At 38.1% G+C, this 22,764-nt stretch overlaps 3 protein-coding genes across 6 annotated transcripts in view; 2 read left to right on the top strand and 1 right to left on the bottom strand.

Moving 5' to 3' along the window:
• cpamd8 (C3 and PZP like alpha-2-macroglobulin domain containing 8) overlaps nucleotides 1-14,369 on the top strand; it is a 35,083-nt gene extending 20,714 nt beyond the window's left edge. Inside the window, exons 28-43 of one of the 2 annotated variants that reach the window (XM_057325911.1) lie at nucleotides 905-1,061; nucleotides 1,368-1,442; nucleotides 2,491-2,656; nucleotides 2,739-2,825; nucleotides 3,010-3,146; nucleotides 3,241-3,396; nucleotides 4,007-4,069; nucleotides 5,082-5,329; nucleotides 5,460-5,547; nucleotides 9,427-9,501; nucleotides 9,689-9,794; nucleotides 10,455-10,565; nucleotides 11,254-11,466; nucleotides 12,660-12,734; nucleotides 13,922-14,105; nucleotides 14,305-14,369. In XM_057325911.1, the coding sequence (XP_057181894.1) occupies nucleotides 905-1,061; nucleotides 1,368-1,442; nucleotides 2,491-2,656; nucleotides 2,739-2,825; nucleotides 3,010-3,146; nucleotides 3,241-3,396; nucleotides 4,007-4,069; nucleotides 5,082-5,329; nucleotides 5,460-5,547; nucleotides 9,427-9,501; nucleotides 9,689-9,794; nucleotides 10,455-10,565; nucleotides 11,254-11,466; nucleotides 12,660-12,734; nucleotides 13,922-14,105; nucleotide 14,305 (1,942 nt within the window). In that variant the 3' untranslated portion in view covers nucleotides 14,306-14,369. Of the gene's footprint in view, nucleotides 1-904; nucleotides 1,062-1,367; nucleotides 1,443-2,490; nucleotides 2,657-2,738; nucleotides 2,826-3,009; nucleotides 3,147-3,240; nucleotides 3,397-4,006; nucleotides 4,070-5,081; nucleotides 5,330-5,459; nucleotides 5,548-9,426; nucleotides 9,502-9,688; nucleotides 9,795-10,454; nucleotides 10,566-11,253; nucleotides 11,467-12,659; nucleotides 12,735-13,918; nucleotides 14,106-14,304 lie in introns of both variants that reach the window. The other variant, XM_057325910.1, reaches the window with a different exon arrangement.
• Nucleotides 14,370-18,119: 3,750 nt separating this feature from the next.
• On the top strand, nucleotides 18,120-20,871 carry cimap1d (CIMAP1 family member D). 3 transcript variants are annotated; one of them, XM_057325881.1, is made up of 4 exons: nucleotides 18,120-18,129; nucleotides 18,271-18,381; nucleotides 19,782-19,895; nucleotides 20,044-20,871. In XM_057325881.1, the coding sequence occupies exons 2-4, from the start codon at nucleotides 18,303-18,305 to the stop codon at nucleotides 20,520-20,522; spliced, it is 672 nt and encodes a 223-aa protein (XP_057181864.1). In that variant the 5' UTR covers nucleotides 18,120-18,129; nucleotides 18,271-18,302; the 3' UTR covers nucleotides 20,523-20,871. The 3 variants fall into 3 exon arrangements, with proteins under 3 accessions (XP_057181864.1, XP_057181863.1, XP_057181862.1); XM_057325880.1 differs by lacking the exon at nucleotides 18,120-18,129 and having other exon boundaries at nucleotides 18,198-18,381; nucleotides 20,047-20,871; XM_057325879.1 differs by lacking the exon at nucleotides 18,120-18,129 and having other exon boundaries at nucleotides 18,198-18,381.
• A 118-nt stretch (nucleotides 20,872-20,989) lies between these two features.
• On the bottom strand, nucleotides 20,990-22,325 carry cks2 (CDC28 protein kinase regulatory subunit 2). Its single transcript, XM_057325882.1, has 3 exons — nucleotides 22,113-22,325; nucleotides 21,680-21,807; nucleotides 20,990-21,470 (listed from the first exon to the last, which is right to left on the bottom strand). The coding sequence occupies exons 1-3, from the start codon at nucleotides 22,175-22,177 to the stop codon at nucleotides 21,427-21,429; spliced, it is 237 nt and encodes a 78-aa protein (XP_057181865.1). The 5' UTR covers nucleotides 22,178-22,325; the 3' UTR covers nucleotides 20,990-21,426.
• Nucleotides 22,326-22,764: the final 439 nt, after the last annotated feature.

The raw sequence follows: 22,764 nt of genomic DNA, 5'->3' as shown, positions 1-22,764 counted from the left end.
CCATCTTCTGGCATCACTCATTGGCATCAGCACGTCTGGATCCAATGAAAGCCACATGCGGTAGTAATCTACACTACATCCCCTCTGGGAACCCCCAGCAATCTCTCAAACTCCTGTAAGAGTTCTTGAGGACTTGCAACTTCTCTCTTTCCCACCCGTTGTAGGGGACCCTGTTTAGCTGAAAAGAGCCATGCTCAGGCTGGTATCATTTGTTTTTTCCTAGTGAGGCTGTTCTAGAAGAAAGGTCATATACTTGAGGATGTCATGGACATGTCTTTGGTAGCTCAAACATACATTGGTGCTAGGTTCAAACTGGCAAACGTCCATTTACCAGCTCAGATCTGTAACCAGAATATAATACAGAATATTTTTCTTGATTCAAGGACTTCATAGTCTTGTTTGTGTGTTTGTCTTGACGTCCCTAAATCCTTCGCACACGTGTGATCAAACTCCCCAGTTGTTTACTTATTGACCTTTACTTGTGGTGATGTCCACTTGTATCATCATTTGGCCAAATCCAGCAATGTCGTCATGACATGTTGCAGTAAAAACAAACTTGCATGCAGTTTGCATGTTTTTAGAGAACCGAATGGGTTCAGTTGACTCATGGACTCCATTATGTGTTGCTGTTAAAGTTGATTTTTGGAGCACCACCCCCCACTTTATGGAAAATAAGCATTATATTTTAAGAGTTTTATGAGTCATTATAAGTTAATAACTGTTCGGTCGAATGGAGTCCATCTAGGACCCCAGAGGGGTCACTTAACATTACATCACCTCATTAATATTCCAGACTAATTTTCAAAACATTTTGATGTGGTGTCCAATCGTTTTCCAAGTGGCTTAAAATAAATTCATAGTTTAAAACATAAGTGTTGCGCTCTGTCACTTCTTGCTCCTCCAGGTTGACTGCATTCGTACTGAAATCGTTTGCCCAATCCCGTGGCTTCATCTTCATCGATCCTGAAGAACTACGTGCTGCCAAATCCTGGTTGATCACAAACCAAAAAGAAGAAGGTTCCTACCCAGCAATGGGCCGGATACTCAACAAAGACCTGCAGGTACATAAACAGAGACCTTCCTGTTTCATACTTTCATATTGTAGATTCGCTAAATGTAGTAATGTACTAGTCCACGTGGAAATCTGTGCATATTTAAATATATATATATATATATATATATATATATATATTATTTGAAAGACCTCAGGTTAAGCTTGACCAGCTAAATATAAAACTGAATGTTTCAGTTCAGATGATCCATTATTTGTATCCTTTTAACAAGCTCACATCAAACTGAGGAAGGTGAGATAGAGGTGTTATTTGTTATCACTTTAGTGATAGTTGCCCTCTTCAATTCCTTTTAAGGGTGGAATTCATGGAAAGATCTCCTTGACCGCGTATGTGGTGGCAGCTCTTATGGAAACCGGGATTACATCTGAGGTGAGAGAACTCCCACATTTTGCACGATGGATCTTGTTTATCTTCTGTCCCATTAAACTACCTCTCAGCCAGGTCTTTTAGACAATCTCTTTGCGCAAATATCTGGGATCTGCGTTAAGAGTGCATTCCTGCTTCATGAGATGATGGATGTTCTGGCAGAGAATCAACAGTATTTCTTTCAGCTTCGTGATGGGTAATCTAATATGGAAACGTGCTGTCTAAATCTGAAGATTTATGATTAGAACATGCAGAGACAATGGAATTCCTCAGACTTTTTTTACCCTGCCCACAATTCAAGATTTGACATTTCCTTTAAATGCACATGAAACTGTCATCATTTACTCGCCTTCATGTCATTTCAAACCTGTATTACTGTGTACTGCAGAACACAAAAGATATTTCGAAGAATGTTGGTAACCAAACAACATTGATCCCCATTGACTTCCATTGCATGAACACAAAACCACTGAGACGCTTCTCAAAATATCTTCTGTTGTGTTCCACAGAAAAAAAGAGTCATAAACATGTTTTGAATGCCATGAGGGTGAACAAATGATGACTGAATTTTTATTTTTGGGTGAACCAAAATAATGCCATCATTAAAAGAAAATCTTGTTTGAGTTAGCTTGCCAAATCTTTCTCATCAGTCCTCTGATGTGTAGCAGCGCTAATGTGTGGTGTTGTCCTTCATACAGACAGAATGAGTCACTTCAAAGATCAGCTTCTCGCACTCTCTAATCGACATAATGAAAAGAATACCATTCAGATTAGCGTGCATGGCCGCTCAGGCTAGTGTCCAGATTCTATGGGAAACAGGACATATGGTACAGATAAATCTCGGAGCGCTAATGCTAAACAAGTGAAATGTCATTAACAATGTTGTATATTTGCTATTCTTGCTTAGAAACACATTTGTACCAAATGTATCTGAAGTTTAGCGCATGCACCTGTTAGCAGTGTGTGTATGCTAATCTATAACATTGTTTCATTTCAAGTTGTGTTTATTCTTTATAGCTAATGAATTGTTACAACTTGTGTTTTTATTTAGGAAGAAAAGAGAGCAGTTGATAAAGCGAAAGCGTTTCTGGAGAGTAACACGTATTCCGCCGATGACCCGTATACTACAGCTCTGTCAGCATATGCGCTCGCTTTACTCCGCAGTCCTTACGCCCCACTGGCTCTCCGGCGACTTAACCACATGGCCATCACTCAAGGTCGTTCATCAACGTGTGTTAAAAGATAGCTGTTGGTTGAGGCTTCGCATGTTGTTGACCTCCACTTTTCTGCTCTCTGCAGATGGTTTGACTCATTGGAGTCTCACTGGCAGTGCTGTAACGGATGAAGACACGTTCATGGGCTTCAGTGATGGCCTCTCGCAGTCAGGTATCTGTCCATAAATTCATCAGTTGCTATGCTGGGAATTGCGTTTGTTAGTTAATTGATTAAATTAAGCTTGAAATTCATGTCAACATTCCCTTCACCTTACTGGAAAATGAACTTGTAGAAGTTTTAAATATAAATCAAACTACAAATTGTGTTTAATTGTATTCTTTTGCTGCTTTATTAGTGGTGTCAGCTGAGGTGGAAATGACAGCATATGGTCTTCTCACCTACACACTTCTGGGTGATGTTGCATCTGCCCTACCAGTGGTTAAATGGCTCTCCCAGCAAAGAAATGCCCTGGGAGGTTTTTCTTCAACTCAAGTAACAAATATGTTAATCTTTCTTAACCTTTAGTTTTCTTTCACTTGTGTAAGTGTACCATCGTTTAATATATTCATTTCTTATGTAAAAACAGGATACTTGTGTAGCATTGCAAGCCCTGTCCGAATATGCCATCCTGTCATATGTGGGCGGAGTTAATCTCACCATATCCTTGGCTTCCACTAACCTGGACTTTCAAGAAACCTTTGAGCTTCAGTTCGACAATAAGAAGATCCTGCAGAAAGCTGTGGTAAAGATCATTTAAAGTCAAGTGCTCGAATTGAAAGTGGGGCTGCGGGGTAGACTTGGGGGATGCCCAAATATTTTTGCAGTAGTGAAGCTAAAAATGAGATGAAAGTTTGAAAGTATTACTTAAAAAGTGAATCACCTCGAAATCGATCACGAGACCTCTTATTCTGAAAGCAAACCATACACTAGAAATTGCTTTACATTTTTCACATTTTATTTATTGTGTAATTAAATAGTTTTAATGTACAGTTTCAATGTTTCTTTAACTTCACATTGTATTTAATTTTTTCGATAAACTACTGTCATTTATCATATGGAAGTATATATGATCCCCATAAGGCGTAACTTAATTCCATCCCGCATTCCACTGCCAATAACAGTAATGCCATTAATGTAATCTACTAGAGATTTATTATAGCGAGATTTTTGTGAGGGCCTGAACTTGATACGCCGTTCTTCTAAGCATCTGCTTGGCACATCACTCCATCTTGTGATTAGCTCTGTCAGTTTAAATGTGTGTAATTTGGATGCTGGATCAGAGCCAGTCAGTTAATGCATTTGTTTATACCTGTGGCATTAATCTTACATTCTCACTCTTTTTTTTTTTTTAGATCCCCAGCATTCCAACAGGACTTTTTGTGAGCGCTAAAGGAGAAGGCTGCTGTCTAATGCAGGTACTCTTGGTGTCTGGTTAGACCAAACCCATTTTCTCCCCATGGATAAATGTTTGGTCTATTCTAGAGGCAAATCCTTCCATGGCGACAGCCAGTACTTATGTTCACATTCCTGCATGTAGAATGGAAGGATCTGGTAAAACTTACGAACTGTATGCCAGGGCTATGTTCCTCTGTAATCAACCCCCTGGATAGGAGGGTCTACTTGATTTTTTTTATAACTTAATAACAGGAACAATAGACTCGTTCTAACTACGCCACAAAAACAGCTGGAATGTTTTGTTCTTAGATTGTTTGGGGTTAAAGATGTAAAATTGTAAATTAATCTCATCTATGGTCAAATGGAAGAACAGATAGTTCCTGACAGAAATAACGCCGGGGGTTATCACAACGGTACATTGTATTTTTTAAGAAATGATGGCGAGCATCACTACTGCGATTGTTTGTACTTGAATTCAGAATTTAAAGTTTTACTGGAAGTAATAAAGTTTGGTACATAGCTTGTCCTGCATTTGTGGGTAATGAATGATAGATCAAATGATACGGCTTGTTTAGAAGAATTGTAATTGTCCTTTGTGAGCTGAGTTTTGATATCCCATAACCTTGGGTTGAAGAAAGGACACAGTCCTGATCTAGGGATCCGAATCTCTAGAATCTTGAGGGTGCACTTTTTTGACTTATTGGCCAGTAAAAGGTACTTAGAACACCTTAGTGACTGCGTAGCAACACCCTAGCAACCACCCTAAACACTCTAGCAACCTTATACATAAACATGCTGAAACCTTTTCAAAACACCTTAGCAACTGCATAGCAAAGCCCTAGCAAGGAAAGAAAACCTTTTTAGTAATTTTACCTGAAATGATGTGGACTGAGCCTTAAGAAAACATTACAGTTGAGGCCTTGGACTGCTTTACGGTTTGTAATAAAATAGAAATAAAGTACATGACAACCTTGAGTTCTTTCCGATTAATTGTGACGTATATTACGGTATATTCTTCTGTTTTTTTCATAGATCGATGTGTCATACAATGTACCCGATCCAGTGGCTAAGCCAGCTTTTCAGATAAAAGTAGACCTGAAGGAACCCAGGCAGGAACAGCACACCCCACTCTCCCCACGTCACGTATCCCTTCGTTCCCGTTCTCGCTCTGATAACCGTTCAGAGCTGAATCGCAAGCGGAGGGCTCCTGTAGACGACGAGGACCCCGCAGCCCACCAAGACCACCTGGACTACCGTGTTACACTGGAGGTTTGCGCCAGGTAATTACATCCCAGTCTAAAATGACTATTAAAGCCTTTTAACAACATTGATTTTGCTAACAGGTAGATTAAAATTATTTGTATTTAGTGTGAAGTACTTTGAGTTGTTTATTCTCTAACTCTCCCTCAGGTGGTTGCACACCGGTTCATCCAACATGGCCGTCTTAGAAGTCCCTCTGTTGTCCGGCTTCCGTGCGGACGTTGAGAGTTTGGAGAGGGTGAGGCTTCTTAATTTATGTCATTTTTTATTTTTATCTCACAGAACATCCTTTCCTTTGTAACACCCATTTAGGGTTTACATCATTTGGGCGACTAAAGAACAACACTGTACCCACCCACAAGGGTGTTGGTCTTTATTATAGGACAGTACACCTCTCTCGCTCTCTATCTCTATCTCTCTCTCTGCATGTGTCCTTCTGGCAGATGGACAGAGTTAACATCTGGAGGCCATTTCAAAGGAGGCAGTATGGCGTGGAATTTATCAGTCTTTGCTTTCTCTCACGAGCACACGCACGTAAACAAACACGCATGTGTTGCGTCATATCATTGTTGCTTTATTTTGTAAGTAAACGGATTTTACAGCTTTTCTGACTGCTTGCACATAAGTAATCACTGTCTTGAACATTCCTGGCAGGACACACAAATGAATAATGCAAATACATTTTTAATACAATTTCACAAAAAGAAGTAAATAAAGTTAATAAAAAAATCAAATTTCTAGATGTATTGTTGTGACCATTTCAGTCCAGTGTTTGTACATTGTCAACAAAATCAAACTGTGATTAATGTCATAAAGTCATCCAACAGCAAATGTGAAAGACTGAAAGAATGACGAGACACATGAAAACTGGTCAAAATCGAGGTCATCACATAATTTTGTACCAATAATAATATAAAAATATTCCTGTTGTATTGCTTAAAAGTGAATATGAAATGTTTTGTTTTCTTTGTAGTATTTGAGGTCTGAACTCTGAAAAAACAAAGGGCATGTTTTCTATTATTTTGACCTATTTCTCCAGTTTTCATTTTTTCAGTTATTATTTTAAGTTCTAATGTAGTTTTAATTCATATTTAAATGTTCTTTTATTTTTATATTTTTAGTTTTCCTGTTAATGTTTTTTTTTTTTGCAATTTTGTTGCGTGCTTGTCATTTTGTATTTTTATTATATTGCTATAAATCAAACTTATTTGTATCTTTAATTTTAGTTTAATTTTTAACTATACTTTTAGGCCCGGTTTCATAATCAAGGCTTAAGACTAGTCCCAGACTAAAATGAATGTGTGACCTCAGTCTTAACTAAATATAACTTGCCCAGAAATATGTTAAAATATATCAGTGCCATTGTTCTGTCTCGAGATGCACACCAGTAAAGTATTCTTCTAAGGCATTTTTATAAAAGCCACATAAATATCTTAATTCAACTAAGGCATAGTCCTGGTTTAATTTCCAAATTGTATTAAGTTTCTTTTTTAACTATTTTGGAATATTTGATTTGATTTCCGTTCAAATAAACGTTTTAATACTTTTCATTTGAATTTTATTAAACAATAATGTGATACAGGTCACATGTTGTAAAAAAAACAGCATAGCTCTGCAATACATATCATAATTTGTATTGTGATACATTATGACAAAATATATTTTTACAACCCCACTAAACATTAATACTAAAATAAAAAACTAGTATACCAGCTTACGTCACTTGCCACAAGAGAGAAATACCGAAGAACTATGCTACGTTTGTCATTCACTTAAAAAAAATACAAAAAAAGATTTTTGGAATCCACTGTTTAAACATACTTCCATAAATCATACTTAAATTACATAGCAAGAATACAGACAGGTATGTGTGTGCGTTTTATAAATACAACTGCTAGGCAGGTTTATTGCGTGGTATAAAAATGCGTCTGGCCACAAGCTGGTGTGACCTCATTCCCAGGAGGGGACCAATGAGCTCTAGCTGAGTTTGCAGACCCTCCACAGGCCCGTAACATCCACGGCAGCAGCCTGGAACAGGAAATGCTCAGGGGGGTCAAGCTGCCCCATCACCTCTGTCAGCTGGGGGGATAAATGGAGGTTGGTTTAGGTCACCTTCATTGTCCCCAATCAACTCATTGTGCCTCATTAGTCACGTTATAGGCCCCAGGCCTCATGTCCTCCATGCTAGTAAACCGACGCTACCACGGGAGCAATATAATGCTAACTGACTCCGAACCTCGGCACGGTGGAACGTGTCTCATTAGCGCCATTAGCCAGTAACAAGCTGGCTTTACATGGCCACCTCTGGCTGGCTCCATGTTTATTACACGACCCCGGCTGTTCACATTCCTCGTTTCGCTACGGGAAGCGGGATTGCTTACACCGTTGTGTCTCATTGTTTAAATTTATAGTAAACGGGAGGACGCTGTTATTGGAGGATTGTTTGTTTCTTGGATATTCCGCAGTGAAAATTGATATGTTTTTGTACAGTGAACGATATGGTCAGCTGTTCAATTGTAACCACACAGTTACAATCAAGGTTGTTGTGTCTTGGGACCTAAAGCACAAGCTTGCCTTTTTTGGCAACATGAAAAAACATTTTTGGTTTTATTATAAGATGCTCTCTGCTGTGACTCTTTAGACTAATCAAATAACGTTTGGTAGTAAGTTTGTCAGTTATATGTGCCTGCTGCAGTCACACTGTTTATGTTTGTGAGTGTGTGTGTTTAGATATGTCTTTGTGGCGCCAGCTCACACTGAGTCTCTCATAAACTGTGTCCGAGTGCCCACCACCCCTCTCTCTCTCTCTCTCTCTCTCTCTCTCTCTCTCGCTTGCTCGCTCGCACGCACGCACGCACGAACAAACAATGTTTGGGCGGTAAATAAGTCTTAACTAAACTTTACACCTGTTGTGGAAAGCACAAGCCACTCTAACCGTGTTTTGACATTAACTGTAAACAAAGGACTGGACGCACCAACGGGAAGTATGTAATATGGCTGGTGGAACGTATAGCTAAATATTAAACTTGCTTTGAAAAACAAAAGTGGTTTATGTAAAAGTTATCCTAGAAATTAGCCAGAAATTAGCTGGCTAGCAGAATTAGCTGGTTAGCAGAAATGAAGCATGTGCGCAGTCATTGCCAACAAAACACAGACATATGACTCCGTTTCACTTGTGCGGTTCATGTCCGGCATCTTTTAGTGCGGGGACCGCTCCATCTATCTCCAAATCCAGCGTTATATCCACCGTTTATATAACATCCATCACTGAAATGCCGTGAACAAACAAACACACCTCAACTTCTCTCACTATCGCAAGAGTAACAAGCTGCAGCTGGATCTTGATGGTAAGCGGGTCTTCTTATCGCTCGTCGGTTGACACGTGGGCAGGCTATTGCTTTTGCCTTGCCGTGCTTTTCCGGGAGAATTGCCCAATAAGGGACTAAGAAAAGTTGTAACGTGACGGTTTTTCATGTTCGAAAAAACTTTCCGAAACCTATACGAACCTTGGGGGAGTGTATCGAGCACAGAAATACTACGTTATACGTCCAACTCGTTTTTTGAGAAGTTGACCATGTCAAGCATGAGAAGACAGCACAATGTTTAACATTGTAAAGAAGTCAGAATGCATTAAACACCGTTGCATATCCCCTTTAATATCTATTTTCTTTGCTCTAACTCATACGGAGGCTTCTGGAGAATTATGCCAGTAATAGGTGTACTGTAATTCACTTTAAATGTAAATTTGTGCTAAATTAGCATTAGCATTAAATTTAGGACTGGGCATATATCGGAATTATTGAAATATCGCAGAATGAATTACAGTATAATGAATATAGAATGTTTTAATACTTAAGTTATGTATAGTTTGATGCAGATAGCAGAGAAATTGGCATGTTGAATGTAAGTAGTGCCTTTGTATGCAACGAGAGATCAACGAAAGAATGTGAAGCATGCTTATATAAATGTAAATATATTTTAATATAGTTCAAAGAAGCTTATAATTATCATATGTCGCACATTGTATATCACATTATTTAGTATGTTATCACATTTTACTTCAATATCATGCAACAGTCCTAATAATAATTGAATGTTTTTATGATTCTGTTCCCAGCTGCTGTCGGATAAACGAGTGGGACTGAAAAGGTATGAGGTGGATGGACGGAAAGTTCTCTTCTACTTTGATGAGGTACGTTAACGCTCTGAATTTAAACCTCCAGCAAATTTTTACACAGTTTGAACCCTTTGCATTAATGTCCATGTCTCACATAACTCCAGGTGTTTTGTCAGGGGAGCTGATTAAATGCATATGATGCCTTATGAAGGATGTGACAGAATGAAATAAAATGGTCTGCTAAGGTTTAGTTTCTCCTCAGATCCCCAGTCAGTGCATGACCTGTGTTATCTTCAATGCCGTGAGGGAGTATATTGTGGGCAAGACGGCCCCAGTACCAGTCAAAGTCTATGACTATTATGAACCAGGTGGGTGCTGTCCTGTACGTTTTTCTTCTCTGCTGGAAGAAAATAGTTTAGCATAAGGTGGTTGAGCTGGTTGTTTCAGTACTGTTTCAGTAGTTTGTTGCATGGTCCAAGGTGGGTTCACCTACTCCCAGTGTTGGGTGTAACTAGTGACTATGTAATTAGTTACTATAATTTAATTACTTTCCCCATGAAAAAATAAAGTAAGGGATTGCTCTTATTTTTTCATCAATTTAATTAGTTACTTCTGAAGTTATTAAACTAAATACTTTGTGTAATATATGTGTGTGCAATAGTGGAATTGACATAAAAATTCAAAGTCTAACTTTAAAATCCGTGCTTTAATGTATAATTCTCACATTTGTAATACTTTGGTCAGTTAATAATACTACTTTATGTAGTTTTATTTAATTTATTTGAATGAATTAAAAGAGCCGTTTCATGCCTATCCTTGAATCACTTCACTAATCAAGGTTGATATAGGATATAGAAAGTAATTAGTAATAAGTAATTAAATACTTTTTCGAGAAAGTAATTTGTACACTAATCTAATTACACTATTGAAAATTTAATTAGTAACTAGTAATTAATTACTTTTTCAGAGTAGCTTGCCCAACACTGCCTACTCCAATCTACTTGACTTAGTGTTTTGTTTCTATACAGCATTTGAAGCCACTCGTTTCTACAATGTAAGCGAGAGCAGTCCTCTCGCACGTGAGCTGTGTGACGGCACTACGTGTAATGAGGTGGAGAGCTCCAGCAATCATTGGACGGGTTGTTACATCTTATTCTTCTAGTGTTTTCTGTTTTATTTCCATCTTGATCTCAAATAACTTAGTTTATAGATTTATCGTCTAGAACAGTTCACCCGAATATGAAAATCTTCTAAAAAATGTGCCTGTACAGATATACGACTTCTTTTATTTGGTTGTTCACGCATTTTTGTACAAAAACAATATTTTACATTACAATGCCCACAAACAAGCTATTCAGTTCAAATATGGCGTAACGTCCAATCTCGTTGGTTGTCACACGGTTTCATCACACAGTCACGGACCTGTTTGTTTACATTCACACGACATATCGTTTCCTAAATGCAAGTCGTTTTCATTTACAAAAGTATAGTTTTGGTTCAGAAGACATTTATTAACCAACATTTTGAGCTTCATATAAGATGATAACATGACAGTATTTTAATATCAAATTATTATACATTTTCAGTGAACTATTGTTTCAAATTGCTTTCACATTCTCGAGAGAAATGTATAAATTCTGTGAAACTAACATCACGAACACTTCACCACTTTTTATTGGTCAAACAAACAGATAATCCCACCCTAAACTAATGCGACTGGTCGAGCCAATGTTGCCACGTGGGACTGTTAGTGATGCTCCAAAAAAAAAAACATTGAAATAATTTAACACTTCACCTTTAATAAAGAGCCCTACACTTGCCCTGCAGGCTTTGTTCAGAGCGGTCAGTGCAATAACATCTTCGACTGTCCGGAGGAGGAACACTACGAACGATGTACGTGTTATCGAGACTGCGGTTATGACGGCGAGCCGGTCTGCGGTTCTGATGGCCAACTGTACCAGAACCAGTGCCAGATGGAAGTGGCCGCCTGCAGAAACAGCACACGGATCGAGCAGATGCCTTTTAGCCACTGTCCACAGAGTAAGTGTGCACCCACACCCTACATTTTCCGCACTTTGAGGGGAATGATCCCCAAATTGGTTCTCAGACTTAAAGATCACATTGCAAGAAGATTTCTGGTTTAGACCTACCGCACAGAAAGGTCACGTTCCTCTTCGTTTCATCTTTCTCTTTGCGAAACGGTGCCATTTCATTACTAAACTAGCTTTCACCAAGATTGATGCCATGCGATCGCAAACCAGGTGCTATCCTTCGCAGACACTCTCAGATGAAGTCGTGTTCGGTGCATAGTTAGAAACATCTTTCTTTCTTTCCCCTTAAAAGGTTCATGCACAGAACCTTCCGATAAAATACATGCAGGCACAAACATGTGTGCAGACGTTTTGGCTAAACAAAACCTGGTTTGGATCAGGAGTTGCAGAGCGACCATTCACAGTGAAATCTTGACACTTGGATGTCTTATTTCGGCATTGATTTGATATCAAATGTGAGATTAAAGCTTCTTAGTGAATCGAAGGGAATCAAAGTGTTTCCTTTGGGAGTATTCATGTCCAGGCATGGCCAATTCAAGGAAAATTCGGTCCTTACTAAGAAAGATGTGTGTACCTGCTTGGTGGAAACAGCTGTTCAGGTGTTGGTTTTGTAGATGATATAAACACACATATACACACACACACACACCAGCCTACGGCCTATTAAAGGGAACCCCAAATGACAGAGCGCTTTTGTCCACGGTCCTTTGACAGAAGAGGTGGGGGTGTTTGGTCTGTTAGAAAAATCCTCTCGCATTCCTTTCCGACGCGCAAACCAAAAAACAAAGAGGCTTTCTTGTTTTACAGACGAGCATCAAAAGGGACCAGAAAGGGTTGTGCATTACCGTTTAGAAGGAAGGGCGGTGTGTTTTATCATTATTTTATTCACCCTCCACTTTCTTCTACACAAAAGAAGATATTTTGAAGAACATTTGTAACCAAACAACACTGGCCCCCATTGACTTCCATTACATGGACACAAAACCACCGAGACATTTCTCAAAATATCTTCTAATGCGTTCCACACGAGAAAGAGTCATATACAGGTTTCCAACCACATTAGGGTGACTAAATGATGACAACATTTTTAGTTTTAGCTCAACCTTCCCTTTAACTTCGAAGGTGAAGTATTACAGTCAACATTCATCTGACCACCTTGTGTTTATGCATCTTATCTTACAGTAGGGGTGGTCGTAGAAGAACGAGAACTCGCTACAGGAGAGGAACCCGAACAGGAACCTATACTCATTCCTGAAGGTATCATCATCTTCTCTTAGGTCTATTCTTCAAACGGCAGCTGTGCAAGTGCCTGCAGGTGTGAGCGTGTGCCACACATGGGCAGGTGCTGGAGAGTTCAGCCATCAGAAGCTACATGTGCATGTACATACCTGCGTATCGGCCCAGACTGCATTAATGCACGGATTATGAGTATCCCGGTCTACTGACGCTCATAAAGTTAAGTTAGCGGCACTCATGATATCACATGCACTTTTGACTAGGTGTGCCTGTGTTGGTATGTCTGTGTCCTCTGGAAAACTTCCAGACTGATTAGACGGTCTCTCAAAGAGCTGTTAAGACTTGTCCCGTGTCGTGTTGAGCAGAGAAAATGCATCAGTGGTGCTTGGACTGCATATCCCTTCCTGGTGCATTCATTTGCTGCATGCTTGCATTGCTTTAATTATGCAAAACCGTACTCTGTTGGCTAGTGATAAACCTTTGGAGTGATTTGCATTTGTTACATTCCATTTGCGCTAAAAAAATCACCAGCTTTGTTTACACCGTAATATAGGCTTATGTGACTTATGTTCACCTCTTTCTTGCATCTTAATTAAGAAAATCATCAAAACAGGTTTTGCGCAGTGATCGCAAACACCTGCATAGCAGAAATATGTTATTTGCATAATATGCTCATTTGGTTTATGTCTGGAAAACACATTTGCACATGATTTTTTTTTTGCAGGGTTTTTTTTTGGAACTTAAAAACAATGTTAACCTGTTATGTTAAGGTCACTGTTTTCTTTAAAATTGTACTATATGTTATTTGTGTGTCATTTTTATGGTCTCTCGTTTAGGAACACTTAAGGTCTACTTTCTGCAGACGCTCTGTATAAAATGCAATAATATAAGGCATTGTTATGGAAATGTATTATAATCTAATGAGTTAAGACTCAGATTTTGTGCATTACAGATACATTTAAATATTTGCATTGCAAACCTGTAATAAAATCCGCTTCAGTTGCTGCGTTATGAATGCAAAGAGCTCCCTCTACAGGCCACGTTAGGTTGTTTTTTACCTTCATTTGTCCTCAATTGTGCATATGTCGGTCATTGTAGTTTATGATCGTCATAACTGAAAATATAAAAAAGTGATTAAAACCGTATAACCTTGGCAACGTTTTTGTACGATTTCACAACATTTGTTGACTTCTGTTATTTTATAGCAGGGGAGGAGCCAGGCTCCATGGCCGATGTGTCCTACTATTCTTACGACTATGACCCAGAAATAGCCTTTTTACCAGAGAGTGAGGAGAAGTTAGTGCCTGTAAGAGAGGAAGAGGAGGCAGGAGACACCGTCGGGCCTGTGAATGAACATCTCCCAGCGGACACAAATGACTCGGCTGAGCGATGGTGAGATGCACGTGCCATCCGCTAAATCTAGCCGCTTAAAGGCACAGCGACCCAAAAATGTCATTGTCATTCCAACCATTCTGTTTATTATGTTGAACATTTTTTGGGCAAACTGTTCCTTTAAGACTTATGGTATTGTATGTTTTGCCCATTTAAAACATATTTTAACGTAACTTTTGTCTGCTTCTCTACACAACAGAGCCCTGTCTGCCTGCAGCAAAGCCAGGAGATCCACATTGTACATTCTCTGTGAATATGTTTGTGTGAAAGAAATGCCTGAAAAGTGAGGTGTACCCAGTCTGTTGCTATGAGACAGCCTTGCATGTGTATGTTCTGAAAGAGAGAGAGTATCATTCCCTCTTTTTTTATATCTGCTGCAACTCATGTACTTTTCATAGCTCTTTACATTTCGTCGATGATATGTCATCTCATATTCCTCTTGTAATCTAGTTTTAATAGTCCAGTATTTATGTTTGTATGTATAATTGACTTCAAATCAAATATTTTATTGTTTCGTTTTTCTATCTGTGGTATTTATTTGTGGCTAATGTTTTTACATTTTACACCTTTGTTTTTTCGGTTCGCTCGTATTTTCGCATTTTCTTGGTCCAATCTGTCCGCTTGGATTCACACCCTGTTAGAAATGTGCCATATTTACTGTACACTTCCTAAAGGTGTGTAATACAGAAAATGTTTAACTACTAACTATTACTTGGAGGAAACCACAGCCAATAAATAAGCTACTCAGCCAGTAAATTACTCCTGTAATCAAATAACATCTTTTTAATGTTACACATGCTCAGATTTAATACTGCTAACATAAGCTATTTTGTCCAAACTACTACTTCCGTAAGTTTAGCCGATATTGAATTTTTACACTTTCTATGCCCCTTAAGTGTTTGTTTAATACATAGAAATTTGGATATGTTTTAAAGTAATACTTAACCCAAATTCTGTCATCATTTATTCACCTTTGAGTTGTTCCAAATTTCTGATGAACACAGAGAAAGATATTTTGAAGAATGCTTATAACCAGACAGATTTTGCCCCCCACTGACTACCATAGTAGGAAAAATGAATTGTTCTGTTGAACACAAAAGCAGACATTTTGAAGAATGTAGGACAGCAAACATTTGACTGTTGGGGCACTTTTGACTACCATTGTATTTTTTCATACTATGGTAGTCAATGTGGGGTGGGGGGAAAATCTATCTGGTTATAAGCATTCTTTCAAATATCTTTCTCTGTGTTCATCAGAACAAAGAAATTTATACAGATTTGGAACAACTCGAAGGTGAGTAAATGATGACAGAAGTATCACTTTAAGATAGCAATGAGATTGTAGCATTCATGGCTATGTGCATATAAAAGACAATCGCTTGGATTAGAAAATGATTTTATACAGTTAACTACTTTGAAGAGTTTTTGAATAGCCTTAAATCAAATTGAGTTTTAAAGTTTTTAGAAAAAAATGATAAAACCTGATATAATATAGACCAAATTTTTGGGGGGGCGTTAAAAAACAAACAAAATCATTTGGATTTTCCCCATAAAGTCAAGACAGAAATTGCAAATAACATCCGCCGGTTTATATGGGCCTACAAATCTCTAAATGTGAATTTTGAAATCACTGTAAATTTTAATGAACCTAAATTGAATGTAACCTCCAGTTATATCGAATGCAAAACATTTGGAAATAAGTCAACGGGAATAAACTTTTTATGCAGTCTGTTATCTTGTGTGGAAGCTTTTTTATGGTTAAATTTAGGGCTCTCGCTCTTTACATCAGGGTGATCATGGTATTATTGTAATATGTCATGTTTTTTATGAACAATTCGTCAAATTTTTTTCTGAATTATTTATGAAACATGATAAATAATCATGTGTAGAATTAACACGATATCGATAACAATGTTGTTTTTATACCAAGGTTATTGACAATACCGGTATATTGTGACACCCCAGTTAAATTCAGATTTGCATACTATCCATCCTATTGACTATTTTGCCATATATATACTGTAGATATAATTGTACATATATATCGTCTTAAAAATGTTCGTTTAACATCCCGTTAATTTATGCTTTTTAGGCTAACCTATTGGTTCAATTTTATGCCATCACCCTATCACTGCCTTTCTAGCCCACATCATTCTTAATACTTTACTATCAGCAGTGCATAGAAAACTATGCAAATTGCTGCAACATGCTTATTCTATACGTTTCGTGTGAGGCTACTTTAAGTCTGTTTTAAAGCTCCCTAACATCTTTTTAAGGTCCCTGCAACACATTGACCCCATGTGTCTATGTCCTCTTGGTCAGCTTGTGTGTGTTTGTGATGTTGTCAACCAGCTCTGGTTACCACAGGGTGAATCAGCACAAGCCTGTTAATGTTTAATGTTTGTTCATTGGTCAGCACAGCAGTGGAAATGTTCTCACAGCATCTCCTGTTAACTTTCACTTAAATGCAGAATTTTTACCATTACAAAGAAAAAAGATCAAATGCAATAATATGGAATATATTATGTTGAAAATGTAGGCATGTTCTCAAAGGTAACGGAGCGTCCCTGTGCGGCTTTGCAGGGGGCCCCCCAACTGCACGTCTCCCAGAGACATCCCACGCTTGACTAAAACATGACGGTCTATCTGTTCTCAGCATTTACTGTCCATCAAAGCAAAGGGAGAAGAGAGAATAGCCGATGGAGATAGTGTTACATGAAAATGAATTCAAGTGATGACACCTGTTTCTCAAATGCATGTGTATATTTAATGGGTTTGAGTCCCTGATTGAGACGTGCAACTTCCTAAGCATTTAGTTTTCCACTTGGAAGGCTCTGACATCATTAGATGGTGGACGGTGAAGAACTTGACTGGACTTGTCCGATCTGAGAGAGGTCAGGGTTAAATTGTGTTGTGGAGGACGTCGGATTTAAAATGTTAAAACCGGCAATCTAAAGACATGCAGGTGAATGTAGTTCAGAAGGAGAAGTCTAATAATGGGTCTGGGAAGAAATTACTTCCAGCTTTGATGTTATGAAGATCAGAAGAATCGTACGCCTACCGGATCTGGTATTTTGGAAGTAGCTATTTAAAATGGACCTTTATGTAGAAAAACTTATTTTGCGGTGAATGTGAATTGCTTGTAATTGCTTGACCTTGAGCTCTGATTAGTTAGACTTCAAAATTGTGAATAGGCCTAAATTCAAATTTAAAGCAAATACTCGACATCTAAATAGTTTAGATTTAGCTCGATTGTAAATGCTATCGTGACCATGAGTGAGATGGAGAGGAAACGTCCAGGTATTGCTGGCAGAGAAAAAGGTGAGTGGATAGATTTGTTTTGACATACTACAACAATAAAACAACTTTAGATAACACTGTCCTTAAAGGGACAGTTCACCCAAAAATGAAAATTCTGTCATCATTTACTCACCCTCGAGTTGTTCCAGATCTGTATAAATTTATTTTTGTTGAACACAAAATAAGATATTTTGAAGAATGTAGGAAAGCAAACCGCTCCGGGGCACCATTCACTACCATAGTAGGAAAAATGTTGTAGTCAATGGTGCCCCAGAACTGTTTCTTCCCAGGACATTCTTCCAAATATCTTTCTTTGTGTTCAGCAAAACAAAGACATTCATACAGGTTTGGAACAACTTGGGGTGAGTAAATGATGAAAGAATTTAAATTTTGGGATATTGTAACATGCTTTATAAAAACTCTATTCATTCTCTGTTTTGTCAATGCGTTTCTTGGCAGGAAATTCATTACATTTTCATTAAACAGTAGTTAAGGTCAACGTTAAGGTTATGATAACCGTGTCCCCGGACATGTCAAAACATGCAGTAAATGTGAAAGACTGTTCTGTGCCTCTCATGCGCACAAACATTTGCAGGCTGATGTCATGACATTCCCTTAGTAGTATCACTGAAGATAGCCAAAGGCATTGTGTGTCCCTTCACACCAGGAAAAACCATCACGCCACTGCGATGAGCTCACATTCCTGATGGGCTGCATCTACAGGGTGTGGATATTATCTCACTTGTTGTGTCGAATTGCCTGCCAAAAGATCCATCACTGCATATTTTTGATTACATATAAAACGGGGGCTGCACATCACTGTTGTTGTGTTTGTCTTTAATGTGTTTTCTAATAATGTGTACAGGACCAGGGCCCGGGCGATATGTCCTACCACCAATGATTGGATTTGTAGGCCATGATTTTACAAAGTTGACGAGTCCTGCTTACTCTTTTCACGGCAGAACGAGTGACAATAGTAAGTATGCAATTTTATGGTTAATACTTTTGCTTTTTAAAAATGGTCGTTTATTCTCCTCATGTCATTCAAAATCTGTATATGACTCTTTCTTTTGTGGAACACACAAGAAGATATTTGAGAAATGTCTCTGTGGTTTTGTGTTCATACTATGGAAGTCAATTGGGGTCAATGTTGTTTGGTTAAAAACATTCTTCAAAATATCTTCTTTTGTGTTCTGCAGTAGAAAGAAAGTCATACAGGTTTGAAATGACATGAGGGTGAATAAACTATAAACGATTTTTTCCCTTTAAAGAAACACTCCACTTTTTTTGGAAATAGGCTCATTCTCCAACTGAGTTAATAAGTTGAGTTATACCATTTTGGAATCTACTCAACCGATCTCCGTGTCTGTGTCATGCATGTGGAAATGGGCTACGTGATATCACTGCGCCTGCTGCGGCCATGTTATGGCAGTAAACTTCAACGATTATTACGCCTGAATGGGAGTATAGTTCCTAATCATATCGGCCTAGAAATCGCAACTTTTCATTTTCCGCCGGTCTTAGCACACGATATAACTACAGAAGAGTCCAGTTTTGATAATATTGAAACTCTTTGGTCCTTTTTGAACGTGATGCTACTGGTCTAATTGGATTCATTTATCTATGCTAAGCTATGCTAAAAGTGCTATCGCCAGACCCGGAGATCGGTTGAATAGATTCCAAAACGGTAAAAGTCAACTTATTAACTCTGGGGGAGATGGAGAATGAGCCTATTTCCAAAAAAAGTGGACAGTTCCTTTAAGGAAAAAAAAGAACGTTTCCAAACCGTACAAATGGATAAACCTGCATTTTGCTAATATCACCACTAGATGGAGACATAGACAAAACACTTCCAAAGCATTTCTTTAGTTCGTGTAGCCTACTATTTCTGTTAGTTTTTGTTTAATAGCTATTGTTAATTTAAAAGTACAATGCAAATGATATATGCTGACTTAATACAGTAATAATAAAACGTATAACAACAAACGGTCAAAGAAATCATTACAAAATAGTTCATGCATATGGAACAGTTTACTTGCATAGGCCTATAGTCGCTGTCCTTCCAAAACCTTGGATGTCCAAATTCGCTGCTTTTCAGAAAATGGAAAAAACTGTACTTTTTAAATGATTAAATACTGTGTTGTCAAAGTTGCCAAGCACTTTTCAATACTTTTTATTGGTTACATATTTGTAAAAACCCATTGACATGCGTAAAGGGTGACTAATAATAATGATTTATGGCAAAAATAAAAATCACAAAATATGGAGATACAAGGTTTTAGATGGACAGCAGTGATATGTAACAACATTAGTAGTGTAGTGTAGTGTGAATATTTTATTTCTAAGTGATGTAATGCTTTTATTTTGATTGTATAGTGTACAGCATAGACATCAATCCAGGGCCGAAATATCATATTGATGCAAAGCTTACTCGTTTTGGAAGGGATGGCACCCCAGCCTATTCCATACATGGAAGAATGAAAAATCGAGGTAAGCCGTAAATTTAATCCACTCTATGTAAACCATTGGGAAACACATTAGAAGTCTGACCGTTACACCTGGCTTAGTTTCAAGTTTACCATATTGCAGAAATATTATCTAGTTCAAACACGCAAACTTTGTTGTCTGATATGTTCAGCAGGATTTTTCTGCACTCCAGGACCAGGAGCATACAGCCCCGAGAGGGCAGTTCTTGGCAGCACCCATCGCAAACCACCATCCTACACCATGGGCTACCGCACTCAGTATCGCTCTGTCGACGCCGTACCCGCCCCAAACAAATACAGCCTTCCTTCACTCATGGGCTCCCACGTCCTGACCAAGACATCCAGTGCCAGTTACACCATCTCTGGAAGATGCAAAACTGGGGGTCATGCTGAGGACTTATCAAAAACTCCAGGTCCTGGCAGATATAACAGCACAGATCCCAGCATCTATCAACCAAAACAACCAGCTTTCTCTATGCTGGGTAGACACGCGAGCACAAGAGAGTCCACATTAGTACCAGGTCCAGGAAGTCATAACCCTGAGAAAGTGACAGTGCACAAACCTAGACCCCCTGCGTTCTCTTTAGGCATCAGACATTCAGAGTTTGTAACCCCTTTAGTTTTAGATTAGTACTAGTTTGAGGTTTGTACCTGTGAGTACAGAAATGACTTTTAGGAAAACAATAAAGTAATTCATCATAGAGAGGCAATAATACAAACATTATAATATATATATATTATATGATTATGTGTGTTATAAATACACAAACATTAAAAATTGGTTTGGAAGAAATTATTTTAAAAATAATGGCTGATGTAATAATGGCTGAAATAGCTTTTATTTTAATACCTAGAAATAATCAATTTTTTAGCCATTGAAATGTTTTAGAGCTGTGCATACCTAGAAAAAAAACCTTTAATATAGACATATCCATTTCTGATTTAACTTAAAAATATATATTTTTTTAACATCTCTGACATTTCAAGGTTTCCGATGTGAAAATGTAAATTTGCTGTTAATGTATACAAAGGAAAAATATTCATCACTGTCATGTCAATTTTACATAATACAACAAGGATTACAGACGTGAACTCAGGTAAGCTAATAAAAATAACATTTATTGATTTGTCAACAACAAATAAACAACAAACAAGCATTTACTGATGCGAGATGTTAACTACAGCAGTTCTGTAATGGAAAGCATTGTAGTGTCCAATAAACATCCATCAAAACTATTCCTTCTATTCATTACGGGGGCGGTTACTAGATCTTCCACACCATCCAACTTATTTCACATTACTTTAGTGTATATCTAAAGAAAACACTTCTGAACAGATTTGGGGGAGGCAGCCCTCTTCCCACCTCAACACCTGCAGCCATATGTAAGGTTGTCGGGGAGAGGGAGTAACATCTTTTTACCATAGCAAATAATCTGCAAATAATAAAACTTATGTACAAATCACAATGTATGGAAAGAAATGCACACACGGTCAGAGCCGACCACTTATTGTAACTTCTGATTATAATTGTCGCCTCATTCTTTGGGAAGTGGCCTTCGGAACAGCAGAATATGGGGTTCTACATTGAAAAGAGTGTGTTAGTATTTGACAGTACATTTAGATAAATGTCAATAAGCATACTTGGGCCTTAAAACCTAGTGAGCTGCCTGCCTGGACAACTTTTTTTAGTCATCATATGGCCATTGCATGTCCACATGACAATGTTGTCTAGGTAGGCCGCATACTAGGTTCAAATTTGTCCGTGTCTACTGATAGCTTAATACTAACCTGGTTTGTGAATCATGTAATGGATCCAGCCCTGACTTTGCTGGACGCCCAGTCCTCTCCATTCCTCCTCTGGCATTAAATGGGAGGCAGGCACCAGTTTGGACAATTGTTTGGGAAGCATAACATGTCTATGTGCAAAAGAAGTTAAAAACATGTGCCTTAAAGTAACTTAAATTGCTCTGACTAACATTGTATTGGCTTCTTGAACAGACAATATATAACGTTAGCCAGGTCAGGACGATAGCCAGCGGAAAGTCCGTTTAAACTACATATTTATATAATTTAGTGATTGTGTGACATTATTAAAGTATTAAAAAACCATAAGCAGTCAAACTGTGAACACATCGGTCATGAAGTTTAACAACAACACCAACGTTAACGTTAATATGAAGTGAGAGTTATTAAGTGACATTAAACGAGTAAATATCCTCACCTGTACTCGTATTCCTCGTCAGAATACTTGTCGGAATAGTAAATCTGCTTTTTGGCTGAAGACATTGTCGTTGAAAGCAAAATATAACGTGAAATGACGAAGATTTCAAGTATGTAATTACGTCTCAACTGTCGGTGTTTTCCTGTGCGCGCGCCGCTTCAGTTTTGAACTCAAACGGTCCCTCGCGCGCCTCTGATAGGTCCCTTCCGCTCGCCGTCTGTTTAGACTCCGCCTTCTATGCGCGAGCTTGTGTTTGACAGCAACGCCCGAGAACGCGCATAATGCCTGTCTGTTATGTAACGCTACCTCGTTCAGAGAACTGTGTGTGTAAATTAATTTGTTTTACTTTGTCAGCGGGCAGTGTATTATCCTTGCTTTGTTTGATCTGATATATATAGGCTAGTATTATTAATTAGTGAAAATGTTTTTCATGAACGTCTTAACTAGCATATAAACGTGTGAAATGTTAGACACGTGGCCTAGAAGTATAAATTCTAAGGATTTTATGTTTATGCAGTTACATATTAAGTTGTGAATCAATTATAAATGTTATCCTTTAATCGAAAAGAAGGTTTCCATTTTAAAATCAATTTGAGACATAATCATTATTTTCCTGACCCTGTGATGGACGTTTGGAAAATAAACAGAACTA

This window comes from Triplophysa rosa, linkage group LG25 (genome assembly GCF_024868665.1).
Source record: "Triplophysa rosa linkage group LG25, Trosa_1v2, whole genome shotgun sequence".
Lineage (NCBI taxonomy): Eukaryota > Metazoa > Chordata > Actinopteri > Cypriniformes > Nemacheilidae > Triplophysa > Triplophysa rosa.
Note: the sequence above shows the minus strand (reverse complement) of the source record. Positions and strands in the feature narration are given on the sequence as shown.

Excerpts from the sequence above, each read along its gene's own strand:
- cimap1d (XM_057325879.1), top strand. The coding sequence starts at position 18,246 with ATGTGTTTTCTAATAATGTGTACAGGACCAGGGCCCGGGCGATATGTC. Across the intron at positions 18,382-19,781 it reads CGGCAGAACGAGTGACAATA|TGTACAGCATAGACATCAAT; the intron begins GTAAGTATGCAA and ends TTGATTGTATAG. Across the intron at positions 19,896-20,043 it reads TGGAAGAATGAAAAATCGAG|CAGGATTTTTCTGCACTCCA; the intron begins GTAAGCCGTAAA and ends TGATATGTTCAG.
- cks2 (XM_057325882.1), bottom strand. The coding sequence starts at position 22,177 with ATGTCTTCAGCCAAAAAGCAGATTTACTATTCCGACAAGTATTCTGAC. Across the intron at positions 21,808-22,112 it reads GACGAGGAATACGAGTACAG|ACATGTTATGCTTCCCAAAC; the intron begins GTGAGGATATTT and ends TTTTGCACATAG. Across the intron at positions 21,471-21,679 it reads TTACATGATTCACAAACCAG|AACCCCATATTCTGCTGTTC; the intron begins GTTAGTATTAAG and ends TTTTCAATGTAG.